Source organism: Mastacembelus armatus, chromosome 16, assembly GCF_900324485.2.
Source record: "Mastacembelus armatus chromosome 16, fMasArm1.2, whole genome shotgun sequence".
Lineage (NCBI taxonomy): Eukaryota > Metazoa > Chordata > Actinopteri > Synbranchiformes > Mastacembelidae > Mastacembelus > Mastacembelus armatus.
Window position 1 is genome coordinate 14,077,001 of NC_046648.1, and position 17,937 is coordinate 14,094,937.

At 41.4% G+C, this 17,937-nt stretch overlaps 2 protein-coding genes across 3 annotated transcripts; both read right to left on the reverse strand.

The window, feature by feature from the left end:
- Window positions 1-472: 472 nt before the first annotated feature.
- Window positions 473-3,200, reverse strand: LOC113136296 (C-reactive protein-like). Of its 2 annotated transcripts, none has more exons than XM_026316974.1 (5): window positions 3,102-3,200; window positions 2,859-2,913; window positions 2,470-2,572; window positions 2,079-2,376; window positions 473-1,922 (listed from the first exon to the last, which is right to left on the reverse strand). In XM_026316974.1, the coding sequence occupies exons 2-5, from the start codon at window positions 2,911-2,913 to the stop codon at window positions 1,704-1,706; spliced, it is 675 nt and encodes a 224-aa protein (XP_026172759.1). In that variant the 5' UTR covers window positions 3,102-3,200; the 3' UTR covers window positions 473-1,703. The 2 variants fall into 2 exon arrangements, with proteins under 2 accessions (XP_026172759.1, XP_026172758.1); XM_026316973.1 differs by having other exon boundaries at window positions 3,079-3,174.
- A 2,369-nt stretch (window positions 3,201-5,569) lies between these two features.
- On the reverse strand, window positions 5,570-15,068 carry steap4 (STEAP family member 4). Its single transcript, XM_026316972.2, has 10 exons — window positions 14,482-15,068; window positions 13,980-14,087; window positions 13,819-13,889; window positions 13,632-13,719; window positions 9,282-9,560; window positions 9,048-9,142; window positions 8,829-8,939; window positions 7,464-7,506; window positions 7,113-7,277; window positions 5,570-5,880 (listed from the first exon to the last, which is right to left on the reverse strand). The coding sequence occupies exons 1-10, from the start codon at window positions 14,704-14,706 to the stop codon at window positions 5,623-5,625; spliced, it is 1,443 nt and encodes a 480-aa protein (XP_026172757.1). The 5' UTR covers window positions 14,707-15,068; the 3' UTR covers window positions 5,570-5,622.
- Between the last annotated feature and the right edge of the window lie 2,869 nt (window positions 15,069-17,937).

Here is a 17,937-nt window from a genome sequence, read left to right on the forward strand (position 1 = left end):
AGATACTCGCATACTTGAGCCTTTGTCAGCTTACAACAACTCTCATGAACAATCAGGAGTCCACGAGTGTGTGTACGTGTGTGTGAGACTTTTTAACTTGGAGAAGTGATGAAACATGGTGAAACTTAAGTCCTCTACCAATATCCACTCCACTGTTTGCACATATGGGAGTAACTAGTGCTATCCCAATGAATTAAGCTATTGTTTCTTTCAGTTTCTAAAAAAAAATAACCGGTCCAGATCAAATCAAGTGACTAAGTAAATAAATATCAAAACTAACTAACCTGAAGCTGCATTTATCAGAATTTCATCTGGTTACAGATAACACATAAAAAATTATAATAATGATTCTGATCATAACCAATAGCACAAATTACAGAATGACATTGAATCTTCACTTTTCTTTTTTTTTTAAGCTACAGTTTTACTGTCCTCTAACATAACCACTTAAAAAAAATTTCTTTCAACAAGGTAAAAGATAGATTTGCTTTTAATTTGTCAATACCAGCACATCAGTTAATTATGACTTCATTAACTTTCTTAGCACTCCCAGGCAGAATATTTTTATGTTCAAAAAATGTAAATGTACTGTTCTCTTTATACGTTTTGCTTTTTTTTTTTGCAGAAATATAAGTAAACAGCAAGCCAAACTCTGTTCAAGAGCCAGGATATGAGCACCTTGCTCCTTTAATAGTCCAATGTGTAGTTCACACATTGTTCATTCTTGTTTTCTTAATGTGCTTTTACATCTTATTTTAATTTACTTTATTTTATTTAAATTTATTTTACTTTAAATGTCTTTGTTTTTAAATGCTCTTTTCCATGCTTTTAATGTAATTATATTCCTTGTAAAGCACTTTGAATTGCGTAGTGTATGAATGGTGCTATACAAATAAATTTGCCTTGCCTTGCCTTACACAATCAAACTCTGCGGCCATTGAACAGAGTAAAACTGTAAATGAAATAAAAGAAATATAGAAAATTATCAACACTGTAACAAACTTATCAGTTTAACAAGTAAAATGTATACAGATACATGGCTAACTCAGAAGCAAGTTAGGAGCATTCTCACGCAATCTTAGCATTCTTAGCACAATTTGTGATCGGCAATCACAAATATCTTTGATTACATACTCTTCCGTAATATAAACTGGACAGATTAATGATTTAACTGAACTTACAGCCAATGCTTTCGACAGGGTTTAGAAGAAGGATTAATTTAAATGTGTCACAAACATTACAAGGCTTGCTGTGTTACAAGCTTTCTGCTTCACGAGTTTGCTGCTTCCTGTTAGTCAATGCAGGTCAAAATAAGAATCCTCACATAAGAACTTATACAATAATGTCAGGAAAAAATAAACTTCTATAGAACATTAAAGTATCACAAAAATATAATATTGGTAAATGCAAATGTCTATCATAAATTGTACACAGCCTCTAACAGAGGCAGAACAGTAAACTTTTACTGTACTTTTACTACCAGTACCTGTTTTTGTGCCAGCACGTTTGTACTTTAGCAATTACAACTTACAACTTAAATCACCATTTCATGTGATTATTGTATTAAGATATGAAATCAGAAGCCATCCTATAATAAACCACTGTATAATATAAAATGCAGACATTTCTAATTTATACTTAACACTGGGCATATATGCATTAAAAAACCTGATGCTTGACATTGATGGTCTAGTTTTAAAGGTCTAGTGACATGTTATTAGTTTATTTTCTATCAGCACTCTCTCTACAATCTGAAAGTCCAGTGCCCTCCAGTTGAGCACATTCCCTGGAGTGAAGTTTAGTTCATCCACGTAGCTCTGCATCTCACAGGGGGAAAGGATGTAGTCCCACATGTGGACATCAGTCATCATACCAATGAAAGACTGGTTAATGTCAAACCCTCCACCGTGGGAATCCTGCTCCTGTAGCCATTTTAGAGATTTGAAACACAGTAATTAAACTGAGCAATATGTGATCTGAAATATATACACTAGAGAGACACAACAAATCAAATGTTAGCATTTGCAGCATTTGCTTAAAAAAAAATCATTAACTGGTGCTTTTCAATGAAACTGTACCTGTCCTAAAATAATTATAACAGGTCCACTGATGTTTGATCCAGAGCTGATGAACTTTCGAATTGAAGGTTGTCCATCAAACCACAGCTGGACCAGTCCAGAGCCAGAATCCCATGTGGTACAAATGGAGTGCCACATGTTCAGCTTGTAGTCCGGCCCTCCGTATTCTACCTTTTGATCCCTGATATGGGGCTCTATCTCCTTGTTTTTTGCATCCCGGAAAATCAGAAAGTCATTGGCATTAGAGGGTGTGGCCAAAGAGAAAAGGATGTGGTCTCTTTTCAGGTCTGTAAAGGACCTGTATGTATTACAAAGACATTATTATGCATGAGACTTTTCACAGTCAATGATGCAATGGAAACTTTTATGCATATGGCAGATTCGGTGCTACCTGTGACAGACGGTTACGGTGCTAAAATTCCGTCTCTGTGTATTCAGCCTCACATGAGCTCTGTTGGTTTGTGCAGGGAAGGTGAACATTTTTCCTGACAGATCTGAAAAGACAACGGGTGTAGAATGTTTATTTGTTTTTTGTCCATAAAGTGTTCAAATTTAACCAACAAATATAACAAAGTATGTCAAACTTTGTAGTGATAACCTATTCAACATATCATTAATAACCCTATTTAAAATCTTGTTTTTTTTTCTTAAAGGACTGCATGTTGTGTGAGTAAAGTAACTTTAAGAATAGGTTAAAAGGCAACAAACTCCTGTGAACTGTCTAACATAGTACTTTACTGTGAAGCTTCCTTGTGTTAAATGAAAAAATATCTCTTTTACCTTGAATATCTGCAGCACTTCTTGTCACCATCACAAGCACAAGCAAAAACTTCATCTATAAGTGACAAAAGACAGCAGAGGAAAATATTTACATTTGATCCAGTAAATGTGATAATATGTTGCTACATATGAATTTACTGTTATTTGCACTGGAATGTTATAGTACAGGTTAACAAGGCAGAAAATGTTGGCATATAATACAATTACTATGAAATCTTACGTTTTGCATTTTGTCGAACATACCTTGAAGCCTGTGTCAGGAGTTTTTGCACTGGAGGGATTAGGACAGATTTTTGTACACTCACTGCTTCCCCATTTCTGCCTGTGCGTGTTTCCTTCCTTTGCCTACTTCTATAATTTCTAGTGTCAGATGTAAAAAGCTGTTGTGCCACATATATTTTCTGTTGAATCATCAGAATTTATACTAAGAACTCATCTTCGTGTTGTAACAGCTGCAAAGCAATTTTTCATTGGAAACCACCATCTATACATTCTCATGCAATAAAGCTGAATTGATGTGGACCTATGTAACCCTTCCTTGCCGATTTGTTTAAAAAAATAGCTTTTGCTAAAGAGCTTGATATCTGATGAAATCTGTGTCAGCAGAGGTTGTGGCCAGAGAGAAAAGAGCACAGTCTTTGTGGCGTCTGGAAAGGAGTTGTAGGCCCTAAAAATAAATGATGATGCATTTGGCCTTTTCATAACGAGAGATATACTGGGACATTTAATGCCAACTGATACAGATAGTTACAGCACGGTAATCCTGTCTTGATTTCTTCAGATTCTTATTTACTTACCTACTGGGGCTTTGTGTGTGTGCCCTGTGTTTTGAATGCACTCATGTGTCATGCTTCTAGCTAGTTTTATGTGGACCTTGACTTCGAAAATACCAACCACTGGAGTCCGAGTATGAAGACAAAAAAAAAGGAATGTTTATTGTGAGATTACAAGGAGTGGGAGAGTCAGTGAGTGGGCCACCACCGAGTGTGGGTCCAGGACCGGATGAGGTGTATGGAGTGGAGGGTTCCTCTGAGGGCCGTAACGCGGTACTGCCGGGACGGTCCTCAGAGATGGTGTGCTAGATCCGATGGGTGTCTGCAGAGCAACATCTGACGGGTAACGGGCTTCCCTGTGGTCGGACAGGGATCCAGGCGACCAGCCACTCGAAACTGTAGGAAGGTAAGGACACGGGTTAGTAGAAAGAACACTTCAATGACTGAGGTGACGCACCTGCGCTTCTCTGGCACACGGAGAGTCCAGTGCGTTCCTCTTCCTCTCTCGCACAACTGGCGAGGTCTTGACCGTCGTAGTCCGTAACTAACTTCAAATCCAAAACAGAGAAAGCGTCCCCCTCGTCGAGGTTCTCTCCTTGGCGGGATCCTCCCTACACCGGGGAGGTTTTCCTCTTCTAAAAAGAGTCCCAAATAGTCAATAAGCCAAACACAAATACTTGCTGCGACCAGGATGATCCCTCTGATCCTTCTATCAGCCACACGGGGTTAGGTTCCTTACTCCAGACAATCCAAAACGACCCTCCAAGGCGAGGTAGCAGACAACCCGGCGGCTAGTGACGGCACAGTCTCTGCTATAAGAACAGAAAGTCTACAAGGTCCACAGGTGAAGTGAATCAGCAATCACAAAGCACCAACACTGAGTGACATCCACTTCCCCAATGACCCTTCACAATAAAATACAGGATTCGGGAAAATAATTTCCCGAATGTCACATCATGAAGGTGTGCATGCTTGATCATCTGTCAGTAACAACCTGCAGTTCTCCAAGTTCTGTACTTTCTTCACTCCTTTCACAATCAGAAAAATGACTTGCTGCAGCATGACTTCAAGTACCTATCTGCACTGTCACAACCAAATATTATGCCATCTCTGCAGAAGACTTCTCTGTTGGAGGAGTTTCCATCTATCAAGTAGTGACTAGGGGAGAAGCCTGCTGCAGCTTGGAGCAAATGTTTCTTGGAAAATGGCGTCAGATCGGTCAGAGGCATGAACCCTGGAGAGGGATCAGACCAAGATGATTAGCCGGAGCACACTGAACTCAGAGTGGAAAACACTGGAGTTTGACTGAACTTCCAGACAGGATGGACGGTAGGGAAAAAAAGAGAGTAGAAAATACTTTTCAGCTGAGCTGACATTTATTTTTCAGAGCATTTCATGGCAGTGAACATTAATAAGGATCCACAAAAGAAAATAATTTGCAAACCAAATTCAAAAACATAATTTACAGAAATATGATATGCAGCAAATGTATCAGTGAAACACATTTCACCATACATGTAAACTGATGATTGACAAAAAAGCTTTGAAAGTCAGAATTAACCAAACTGTTGCTGTCTCTGTTAAGAGAAATGACTATACATTGGAGAGTGTGATTATTAAACAAATGAAAAAAAAAAGTCATTTGCTTACAAAGAAAAAGAGCAGCTGCTTGAATGGAGTAGATGCTTTATTGTGTGTCTGTACTTCTCTACATATGTCCAAAGTATGTAAATAACTGATGACAACCTACAGAGTTCCATTGAATCTTATACATGTTTATGAAATGGAACAATGCCAACATGATTAGTTACATAAAGAGATTCTTCTCTGTTGCCTTTGGTAGCAGTACAAAGGAGAACAATAGGTGTAATTTTATATTGTATAGACAATAGGCTAGCATTACCTAATGATAGCACCATTGGAAGGCAAGTCACTGTGGTGTCTTTGTGTCTCTGCATGCCATTGTTTTGGTGTCTATAATTGTGATAGCCCTATGTTAGCAGTGAGTTCTTGCTGTCATCTTCAGGATCAGATCTCTCCCAGCCCTGTCGAATTCGAGTAAGGCTCCGGTCCACACAAGGGAGGACCAGCAGCAGTTTCAACAACATGACTGCAGAAGGCAACACCAAGCTGAGCATGTAGCCTGGAGGAGTGTACCATGTGTAGCCAGAGACCCAAAGAAACTTATCCCAGCCATACAGGTAGGTGTGAAAGGTACAAATGAACAATGTCAGGTAGCCCAGCTTTGACTGAAAGAGAGAAAAATAAGTTGAGTGACACACTTGATTACACTTGATGAATAACTTAACATTTAAAACACTGTGATAATTGAGACTGGAGCAAAGGGGAGGGGTGTGGAATAAGAAAATGAGCTTGATGTGACCCAGTTACATATATGAATGAGTTTGTTCCCTATAGTCAGTTCAGTACATTTTGTGACTGGTCAAAGTGGTCAGAAATGTAAATATGTATGTTTGTACAAGTACACTCACTCACTAAGGAAGACTTAGCTAGGGAAGGATAGAAATATCACTAATATACTTTTAACAGATTATTTCGAACAGGAAGTTGGAAACAGCTATCTGGTCGACACAACTGTTTTCCATCTGGACTGAAGCACACAATGATCCTCATCAGTTACAGCTTGTATCCTGGCTAATGGAAATAAAGTAGTTGTTCTGCCAGTATCCACATTCTTAAAAGGTCCAGCAGCCTCTCATAAATTTCCACAATAACTGAACGTCAGCAAACTGGAACATAAAAGGTGCAACAGTGAAAGCAGAGTCATCACACAATTTAAAATATTTCCAATGAGCATATTAGGAGTGAATAACAATTAGAAGTGAATAACAACCAAGCCTATTTAATATTGTAAGCATATATTTCTTTCTTAATTGAATCATCAATCTGGTTGTCATTTGAAGCATTTCAAGGTGAAGAGTTGAAGAAATCAGATGTCCCAAATTAAATCTCCCAATGAGCTTGTTTGTATTCATTCTACTAGAAGCTGGCTCATCAAATAGAAATAGCTCCAAAAAATCTGCCATTCAGCTTCCTTTTGTGGGCTAAGAGTGCCATACCTGTTGGCTACAAAAGGTGTGATGCATCTGCTGTCTTTCATTTAGTTAAGGAAGTGTAACAAATAAATTGCTGGCAATTTAGACTTCTAAGAAAACTAATATAGAATAACTAAGCAATCTGTCATTTAATCATTTTCATAAAAGCACACACAGGCACAGACAAAAGGAAACATTTGTTGGACAGATTAGGTTTGGAGCCCATTTGGAAAATGTTTTAAAAAACTTCCTCCAGTGTTTCAGCATGTAAATAGGATGCAGGGATTCAGTGAAAAGTTAATGGTCTTACACAGCATCTTGCACAATTGAAGTAGCGTTCTGTGCCCATAATGTGTCATTATCAATGTTCAGACACACTAAATAACATATCCACATATCATGTAACTCAGACACACAGTATCCACCTGTATGAAGCTGAACTCTCTCCAGCTGAGGGCATTGCTGACAGAGGGGAGAGAGGTTATTCCCAGCAGGAGATACAGGCCAAATCCCAAAATCCCCATAGCGTAGTAAGAGTCAGTGCGCCAGGCCATAGTGGTGTCAAATGGTATCGTGTGGTTCAGCCTGATCTTGAATTGACATTTAACAACCAGAGCAAAGTTTATTTAGAGCTTCTGTGCTGATGGAAACAAATAAATATTGATTGAAACCATCTGAGTTTTTGATTACATATGCATAAACAGTTGTTCTCTATGCAAATATAAAGCTTTGATTATATAACAAAATACTTATTTTCTACTTTGTGACTGTCTTACCTCTGAAATGGTAGCTGCAGCAAGCCTGTATCTCACATAATATCTGAGGATGAAAATGACAATTTAGAGATAAATCATTACGAGAATTCAATTTAGTTGCACTTCCTTTAAGGCATCTTTACTTCATATCACTCAGGCATCTTGTAGCACATGGAAGTTTAAATTGTATTCCAGTGTGTTATAATTAATCTCTACAATTAACAGTTTTGTGCCACACAGAATCGTCTGTCCCTTATGTGCTCATTCATTCTCACTCAAACCTTTCTTAATTGCTTCTAAAAGACTAATACCTCTGCTATTCTGCTGCTATTAGTTCTGCTACTGCCGTTACTACTCCTAATAGCACTACTTCCTCTATGATTACCACTGCTACAAGTAACAGTTTTGCTCCTGTTAATTTTGCTATAAATAATATCTTTTTGACACCTGCACACACAAACAATATTAGCTATACCATACTGGCCATGGTTACAACTTTGAATCTCTATAGCAACCAACTTAGAAACACCACAATAACCAGTGTAATGCTCTAGCGAAGGTCCAGAGTTCAGGAGTAATGCCAATTCACACCACTGCGTCACACTTTAATCACACAGCAGCTGAGTTATCTCCATAACAACCAAACAATCTTCAACAGCTACACATTTTTCATGTTTCTGAGATTAAGATTGACATTCATTCTCAATCTTAAGTGACAACATAAAAATCCTTTAAAAAAATTGCAAAGTAATCACATATATAGACCCCTCCTTCGTTCCTTTTTCTTTTTAAGAAATTACACTTTTTGTGTTTGTGCACCTTTCTATAACAACAGTCCTTGTATGTTTATTTATGCATTGCTAAAACAGCTAGAGGATAACTCTCTCTCTTTTCTGATTGCATCTAGTGTTAACTCTGGAGTTTATTATTGTGCTTTATACAGTAAGTAACCTGCTAGTGTTCACGGCATATCTATAATGCAATCTAATGCAACAGCTCTGCAACCTCATTTTTATCACGGAGAGAAGAATCGATTTCTAGAAATATCTCTCAGCATAACATAATACAGCAGCATAAACCACATGCCCAAATTGTACATAAAGTGGAATCAACACATCTCTAAAGCTGTTCCAACACAAACGAAACATTAAAGCCACACAACAGGTAGGATTTATTACAGGGCTGTTACTAGACTACTTTCATTTTAGCTAGGTGTACTTGATAAACTGGCAACTGACAATAGCCTAATAAAAGTTACAGTTTTGATTATTCCCATGTTCAAAGCTATAATTTGTTCTGGTTAGAATTAATGACAAAAGTAATTTAACTAGACATTCCAGATCTACTGAAGGAAGAAGTATGAGGTGGTTGGCACCTGTTACATGCCTTATGGGAATGATGAGAGTGTAGAGCACATGCAGAGAGGCAAAGCCAAGTGCTAGCAGTCCCAGCTGTTTCCTGCACAACATCCAGCGATCCAACCAGTCAGGGAAACGTCTAAAACAAACATATTTTAACTTGTAAGGCACTATGTTTAAAGTACATGTATACTATACATCTTTATGTAGATGCTAAAGATAAATCCATCTTATTTTGATTTTCTACTTGTATTTTGTTCCTCTGTAGAGCTGGAGGAAGGCAGCTATGACACCAGGCAGATAACACAGAGACAACATGATGAGCGATACAATTGGAAACACCTGAAAAATTAAGAATAAACATTACTCTAACTAGTGTGAGACTGACATGCGCTACATTCAAGTTAAATTATTTGAACCCACCTGGAGGCTACCTTTCAAAGAAGGGCAAATGCTAATTTAGAAGACACTTAATTTTTACCTTGTTGGCCAGAGATGCCATGATTCTGAAGGAGATGTCTTTCCCCTGTTCAACATATGCAGACACGACAGTTCTAATAAGCAGATAGAAGAAGAAGAAGACTGTGAGGCCGAATGCCAGGCGTAGTGGCAGCCTCCACTCTGGGAACAGCTGCAGCGGGAAGTCCTCCAGTTCTCTGGCTGAAGACAGAGACCCCTTGTCCAGAACAGTGAAACCCAGTTTGGTGGCCACCTCTGCTACCGCCTCTTTTGCCTCAGCACTATTTCCACACAGGTACACCTGGGGCATGAAAACATCCATGGTTTGTATATTATGTATTTATTTATATATATATATATATATATATATATATATATATATATATATATATATTATGTATTGTATATTATGCACTGTTTATGTATTTGAAAACACAATGATGACTCCTTATGAAGCAAACATCGAGGACTGTGACGTCACCCGGCATGGTGGGAGCCGGAGACAGGCCCTGGAGCCAGGCCTGGGGTCGGGGCCCGTTGGCGAGCGCTTGGTGGCTGGGTCTCCTGCCATGGGGCCCAGCTGGGCAAAGCCCGAAAAAGCAACATGGGGCCGCCCTTCTGTGGACCCACCACCCGCAGGAGGATCCATAAGTGGATGCTGATGCTGAAACTGACTCTAGGGACATGGAATGTCACCTCACTGGGGGGGAAGGAGCCTGAGCTTGTGTGGGAGGTGGAGCGGTACCGACTAGAGATAGTCAGGCTCACATTCCATGCACAGCCTGGGCTCTGGAACCCATCTCCTTGAGAGGTACTGGACTCTCTTCTACTCTGGAGTTGCTCGCGGTGAGAGTGTTGGAGTTTTCCCCCCGGACTGAAAGGGTCATTTCCCTGCGCCTTCGGGTCGGGGACAGGTCTGTCACTTTTGTTTCGACCTATGGTTCGCATACCTAACAGACAGATCTGAATTTGTGGCCATAGGAAGCTCAAGGTCTTCTTCACATGCTATTGGTTGCGGGGTTCCTCAGGGTTCAGTTCTCGGACCTCTTTTATTTATTATTTACATGCTTCCCCTTGTTAAAATCATCAGTCATCTGGGGATTTCTTTTCACTGTTACACTGATGACACACAATTATACATGAAAACTGATACTCAATCATCATTATCCTCATTATCATCATCACTATCAACACTCACAGTATGTCTGGAGGAGATAAGGGCGTGGATGAATTACAATTTTCTTCAGCTGAACAGCTCAAAAACAGAAGCCATCCTCATTGGATCTCCTCATCAGATTAGAACATCCACCATAAACTGTATTACATTTTCTGGCCAGGACATTTCTTTATCACCATTAGTCACCAATCTCGGTGTTATGTTTGACCCTCATCTAACCTTTGAAGCCCATATCAAACATACACAAATAAGACATCTTTTCATCATCTCAGGAATATAGCCAGACTTCGTCCCACACTCTGTTTACGTCATTCTGAGAAACTCATCCATGCCTTTGTCTCCTCGAGACTTGACTACTGCAATGCACTTCTGATCGGGAATCCCAATAAGAGCATTCAGAAACTCCAGCATGTACAGAATTGTGCTGCTGGGATCCTGATGAGAGTGCGTAAATATGAACATATCACACCAATCCTTAAATCTCTACATTGGCTTCCTGTTTCAGCTCAGACTGAGTATAAAGTTTCCCTCCTCACATATCAGTGTATCTATGGTGATGCCCCTATCTACCTCAAGGAACTTCTTACTCCGCAGATCTCAGCACGCTCTCTCCGTTCCAGAAATACTCATTGGCTCCTCCCTCCCAGGACTAAGACACGCACCATTGGGGACAGAACTTTTTGAACAGCCGCCTCGTCTCTATGGAATGCCCTACCTGATCATCTGAGGGCTCCACAAATGTCTGATGCTTTTAAAAAGGGCCTAAAAACATACCTTTTTTAAAAAAAAGTTTAAATGTTTTTATTCCCCTAGCGCTTAAAATTTTAAACTGTTGTATTGTGTGTCATTATGACTCTTTTGTTGCACTTTGAGATTTTTCTTAAAATGTAAAGTGCTTTATAAATATATTATTATTATTATTATTATTATTATTATCTGGGGGGGCAGCAACAGTAAAACCTGGGGGGGCGTGATTGGGTTTGCCTCCCCGATATGAACCCGAGTGGTGTTCTGTTGCTGGACTTCTATGCTAGTCCATAACAAACACCATGTTCAAGCATAAGGCTGGAGGTCGATGACCGACTTTGTAGTTGTGTCATCTGACCTTCGGCCGTATGTCTTGGACACTCGGGTGAAGAGAAGGGCAGAGCTGTCAACTGATCATCACCTGGTGGTGAGTTGGATCTGCTGGCGGAGGAGGAAGCAAGACAGACTTGGCAGGCCCAAACATACTGTGAGGGTCTGTTGGGAATGTTTGGCCAAACCCTCTGTCAGAGGGGTCTTTAACTCCCACCTCCGGAGAGAGCTTCTACCAGATCCTGGGGGATCTGGTTGGACCATGTTTTCCACCTCCATTGTCAACACGGCGGCTAGGAGCTGTGGCCGTAAGGTCTCGGGTGCCTGTCGTGGCGGCAATCCCCAAACCCGGTGGTGGACACCGGAGGTAAGGGATGCTGTCAAGCTGAAGAAGGAGTCCTACCAAGCTTGGTTGGCTTGTGGGACTCCCGAAGCAGTGGACGGGTACAGCAGCCGGGCCAAGCATGCTGCAGCCCAGGTGGTGGCAGCGGCAAAAACTCGGGTATGTTCAATGAGGCCATGGAGAAGGACTACCGGTCGTCCCCAAAGAGATTCTGGCAAACTATCCGGCGCCTCAGGAGGGGGAAACAGTGCTCTGCCAACACTGTTTACAATGGAAGTTGCTGACCTCGACTGGGGATATTGTCGGACGGTGGAAGGAGTACTTCGACGATCTCCTTAACCCCGCCAACAGGTCTTCAATAAGGGACGCAGGGGCTGGGGATTCAGGGGCTGATCCATCCATCACCCAAGCTGAAGTCACTGAGGTAGTTCGGCAGCTCCTCGGTGGCAAAGCACCGGGGGTGGATGAGATCCGACCTGAGTACCTCAAGTCTCTGGATATTGTTGGGCTGTCATGGCTGACACACCTGTGCAACATTGCGTGGCGTTTGGGGACAGTACCCCTGGATTGGCAGACCAGGGTGGTGGTTCCTCTTTTTAAGAAAGGGGACCAGAGTTGTGTTCCAACTACAGGGGGATCACACTCCTCAGCCTCCCAGGGAAGGTCTATGACGGGGTGCTGGAGAGGAGGATCCGGCCGGTGGTCGAACCTCGGATCCAGGAGGAACAATGCGGTTTCCGTCCCGGTCATAGAACACTGAACCAGCTCTATACCTTCGCGAGGGTGCTTGAGAGCTCATGGGAGTTTGCCCAACCAGTTCACATATGTTTTGTGGACTTGGAGAAGGCATTCGACTGGGTGCCTCGCAACATCCTGTGGGAGGTGCTCCAGGAGTATGTGGGCCCTTTGTTGAGGGCTATCTGGTCTCTGTACAAACGGAGCAGGAGCTTGGTTCACATTGCCAGCAGTAAGTCAGACCTGTCCCCAGTGCACATTGGACTCCGGCAGGGCTGCCCTTTGTCACTGGTTCTGTTCATTACTTTTATGGACAGAATTTCTAGGCGCAGCCAGGGACCGGAGGGAGTACAGTTTGGGGACCACAGGATCTCATCTCTGCTTTTTGCAGATGATGTTGTCCTGTTGGCTCCATCGAGCCAGGATCTCTAGCATGCGCTGGGGCAGTTTGCAACCGAGTGTGAAGCGGCAGGGATGAGAATCAGCACCTCCAAGTCCGAGGCCATGGTTCTCAACCGTTTTCACTACAGCCCACACACAATCTTCTGTGAGGGTTTACTGCCCTCAGAGATTGCACAACCAAATTAAAAAAAAACACACATATGCTGTAGCTTTGCAGTACAGACTGAGAAAGCAAAGCATGTGATGGGAAGCTTAGATCTAAAACATGGCATTAATTGACTCAAGGATACTTCAGAGAAGGCATTTACTTAACATGAGGCTGACTCCTCCAGTTTGGCTTCATTTTACTTGGATTTGTAAATGGATTTGATTGCACCAAAACTTCAAAACAAGTTAATAATATCATTTGGACTGAAATGTTTCCCTTTATGAAAGAGGCTATTAGTTTTAACTTGTTGGTTAACACCCCACTGTGTAAACACATCAGAGAACTTGCAGTGGAGGAAGAATCTGACAACCAGTAGTCAATAGGTCCAAAATGAGATATACTTTGCCAACATAAAGTAATGTTAAGCAAATATGATTCAGAATAAACAGGCATTTGGGAACAGGATACCACAAACAGACACATTGAGTACCTGTCTATTTGCATCAGAGGGTCCATTCTGCAGAGCCCAGGCAGACAATGTGTTGAAACCTTTCACCACATGTGCTCCGGGGATCAGCCTGAGCAGCAAACAACAAACATGTTTAATGTTTCACCAATTATTGATGATTCCAACCAAAAGGTTCAGGTCATTCAAGTATTGCCTAATTTCCTTTTACCTCTGCAGATACTCAGCATTGGCCTCTGGGTATAGATTCTTCTTGAGGTTGTTGCTGACGTCCACCAGCACCTTCCAATAAATTGAAAACAGCAGATTGGATGAAAAGTTAGAAATTAATCAAGTGCTATGTTAGGTAAAGGCATATGATTACATTGATACCTTTCCCTTGAAATGAGGTGCAAGTGTCTCCAGGAAGTCATAGTGTTCTCTGTGAATACAAATAAAAACCAGACTTGCTGGCTCGGCTGCTGCTGCATGGCTTCTCACCTGCACAACACGGAGAAGCACAGAACCTTTATGTATGTACCTATTATGTATGGTCTTTATGTGTGGCAACAAGCATAAAGTTATGCATGTATTGCATCAAAGATGAAAACACAGTAAAAGTACAGTAGCACATACAAAAAAATACAGAAACATCTGCAGACAAATGCACAAACATTATCAGTGACCTTGTTTAGCTTTCAAAGTCTGTTAAGAATGTTTTTCTACCTGATTTTTTACACTTTGATCTTCATCAACATATTTATTTGAGTTGGCTCAGGACCATCATGCAATATACATTCTGAAGTATCTACTGTCAGTAGCAATCATAAAGAAAAAGCTGGAAAAAAGAAGCTAAATTCCACAGTTTGTGAAGACATCATGCAATATGTTATACCTGAGCTCCCTGTGGCAAGAGGCCACAGCTGTGAGGTCTACGGCTGCCGTACACCACCCTGTAGCCAGTCTGGAGCAGACGCTGGCCCAGAGAGCGCCCTAAATCCCCTGTCCCAAAGATACACAGCAGCTCCTGCTCCAGGGCAGCTGCTGCGCTCAGAGGGCACAGAGAAATGCTGTCTGGCTTCACCTCCTTTGACATGCTGCTCAGTCTGTCGGCTGACATGGCCACAGTCACACACAGACTGCAAGGATATCTCCTGTGGTTGTGAAACAACAAAACACTCCACCAGGTTCTCTGTCAATGCTAGATAGCTGTAGTGAAATATGACTAATGTGTCCAGGATCAAGGAAGATAGAACAAAATACAGTCTTCAAAGTAACAGTTCTTTTTGGTGCTTCTGTAAAAAGGTTCAGCAAATCAACAGTCTGTCCCGGAAACCCATGTCTGTTCTTCTAAGTCATTACTCTCAAGACTGACAGATTTTTCAGTCTTCAGCCAGTTTTTGTATTGGCCCTTCCCCTCCCATTTTGAGATGTGTTCAAGAGGAAGTCTCCATGGCAAAAGGTAAGAGACACGTGTCTTGTGCTGGCATGAGTGTGTGTTGTATGTGCAAACTCCTCATCTGTCTGTGCCTGTGTGTGTTTGTGTTTTGCTTGGAAATATCAAATTTTCCAGTACGGCCCTCTTCTGGGAAACCAGCAGATCAGCTGTGCCAGGTTGTGTAACACTGGAAAACAACTCTAATTCGTTACAGTGTGCCAAATATACCATGTTTTTTTTTGTTTTACCTAATAGCGGCTGTTAATAAACTGAGAAACACACATAGAGAATGTGGAAAATGAGAGAACATAAAGTGAATGCATATCTCAAAACATTAAAGGATAAGGCAGGCATAAACATTTGTATGAAGCATGTGGAACATAACAAAAACAGAAAATCACCAGCATTATACTGTACTTTATTAAGGTGTGACAAAGTATGACACTGATTTTTTTAAATTATAGATTATCAGCTGATCAAAGATTTTTATACATTCACATTTAGGAATTTACACAGCAGGAAACCAAAGAAGTGAAAACAAAGTTAAACCTGCATCTTAGATTGAGTGCAAAGCATAATGTTGACACTTAAGGCAAGAAAGGGATTAGCTGACATTTTATTCATCACAACTGTGAAGCAGTAATACTGAGATCTTTACAAACTCACTATCTGAACGAAGTCTAGGTCATGCTATGTAAACACGTTAGAAAGTTCCCAATCCCTCCCTACAAAAAATTCACATGCCCTAGTAAGTATGTGTGCAAAACAAACAGTACATATTTTTTTAGGAGTTATTTGTTGTGCAACTGGAGTGAAAGAACCCCATCCTTATAATCAGCCACTGATAATGGCGGTCAGTGGTGGCACTCGCTGATTCATGGACTTTGCAGGCAGACCCACTAATTTGAGTCTAATCTGCACACTTGTGTTGCATGACCGACGTTGGCCTCTTGGTGTAGCCTCTCTTATTTTCCCAGATGTCCATAATAGCTCCAGTGTTCAGGGTTGAGGTGAACCACAGGCCTAGTGAGATGTCCTACACTGTAGTTACTCCCTTTGCTGCTTCACTAAGTAGCCAGTGTATTTTGTGTGTGTCTACATGACACAAATATAATGGTATTACACATACACATACATACACAACATAATTTAATAAACATAATGAACTTCTGATCTGGTTCTGTAGGCAATTAACCTGAGACCTTAATGGCAATTAATGTGCTGTTTGGTAAACAATCACATGCTGTTCTTTCCAAAGGCCCAAAGCTTAAGGAAGCATGGCGTTTATGAAAAAAAGGGTCTGGCTGGAAAAACAAAGAAAAACCTTTTTTTTCAGTAAACATGAACAAAAGCAAACAAAACAAATGAGGATGGGAAAATTTTGAATCTAAATCCAGCAAGTCCAATTTGTTTATGTACAGCACTAGCCCTCCAACCCCCATATCCTGTGGTCAGTTATAACTGACCCAGAAGTCCTTGCTCTCTGAAGTCAAGCACAAAGCTCAACCAGTAAAAACCCAGGCACCAAAACAGAGCTCAACCTCAGTAACAGTTAGAGCTACTGCAGCAGTCAAGTACTCATGAGCTACATGCCAAACAATGTAAACTCGGAAAGCGTGGGTGGTTTTCTGATGATCACAACCAAACTGAATGGAAGCAACAATCACATATCAAATGTCAAGTCTAGATAAAGACACTCTAAGGCAAGGGTGATGATTAGATTGTCCAGTATACCCAGGCTGCAGCCATTACCATGATTGGCTTTACACTGTGCAATATCTGATTGTCTAAGCAAAATGCAAGGTGCATTAGAGCTAATGTACAAGTCTATGCTGATGAATTCTGCTGCGTAAAATGAAGGTTATTGATATAGTACTGTCCTGCTTTCTAGATCATTCTACTATATAGTCAAAATGATTGCTTTTAAGTTGCACTCCACAAGAATTAAATGCAGTATGCAGTGTTTGTACTGTACTATTTTCAAAGCAGCTCTGATAAACGTACTCTTGCGACCATGGTTAGAAGTCATTTTCTCCCCAGGTAATGAATTATCAGATATATAAATAACTGTAGCAGTATGGTCAGTTATATAATTACAGTGGAATGATTTGTTGCAGAGTGTGATATGGTGACAAACAAAAGGAGATGGTACAGAAAGGCCTGCGCATGTTAGACGTCTTCTTCCACTTATCCGGGGCCGGGTTGCGGGGGCAGTAGCCTAAGCAGGGATACCCAGACTTCCTTTTCCCTGAATACTTCCTCCAGCTCTTCCAGGGGGGACACCGAGGCATTCCCAGGCCAGCCGAGAGACATAGTCCCTCCAGCATGTCCTCCTGGGTCTCTCCCCGGGGCCTCCTCCTGGTGGGACATGCCTGGAATACCTCCCCAGGGAAGTGCCCAGGAGGCTTCCGGAACAGATGCCTGAGCCACCTCAGCTGGCTCCTCTCGATGTGGAGAGCAGCGGCTCTACTCCGAGCTCCTCCCGGGTGACCGAGCTCCTCATCCTATCTCTAAGGGAGTGTCCGGCCACCCTGCAAAGGAAGGTCATTTCAATTCAATTCAATTCAATTTTATTTGTATAGCGCCAAATCACAATACAAATCATCTCAAGGCACTTTACAAAAACTAAAACTAAAAACCCAACAATTCCCTTATGAGCAAGCACTTGGCGACAGTGGAGAGGAAAAAACTCCCTTTAACGGAAGAAAAAAAAACCTCCAGCAGAACCGGGCTCAGTTTGGGCGGCCATCTGCCTCGACCGGTTGGGGTGAGTGGATAGAGCAGAGAGAAAAGAACAGCAACAATAAACAACAAATAGACACTGCAAGTTGGTGGGGCCAGTAACTGCACATCAGCGATAAACAGCTCCAGGACCAGGGACACCTGCAGAAGGTACAGAGAGAGAGAGAGAGA

Coding starts and splice junctions, on each gene's coding strand:
- steap4 (XM_026316972.2), bottom strand. CDS start 14,706: ATGTCAGCCGACAGACTGAGCAGCATGTCAAAGGAGGTGAAGCCAGAC. Junction 14,088..14,481: donor TCTTGCCACAGGGAGCTCAG/GTATAACATATT, acceptor CGTGTTGTGCAG/GTGAGAAGCCATGCAGCAGC. Junction 13,890..13,979: donor CACCTCATTTCAAGGGAAAG/GTATCAATGTAA, acceptor ATTTATTGGAAG/GTGCTGGTGGACGTCAGCAA.
- LOC113136296 (XM_026316973.1), bottom strand. CDS start 3,099: ATGTTCGACAAAATGCAAAAC. Junction 2,914..3,078: donor TGTTCGACAAAATGCAAAAC/GTAAGATTTCAT, acceptor TGTCACTTATAG/ATGAAGTTTTTGCTTGTGCT. Junction 2,573..2,858: donor AAGTGCTGCAGATATTCAAG/GTAAAAGAGATA, acceptor TTGTCTTTTCAG/ATCTGTCAGGAAAAATGTTC.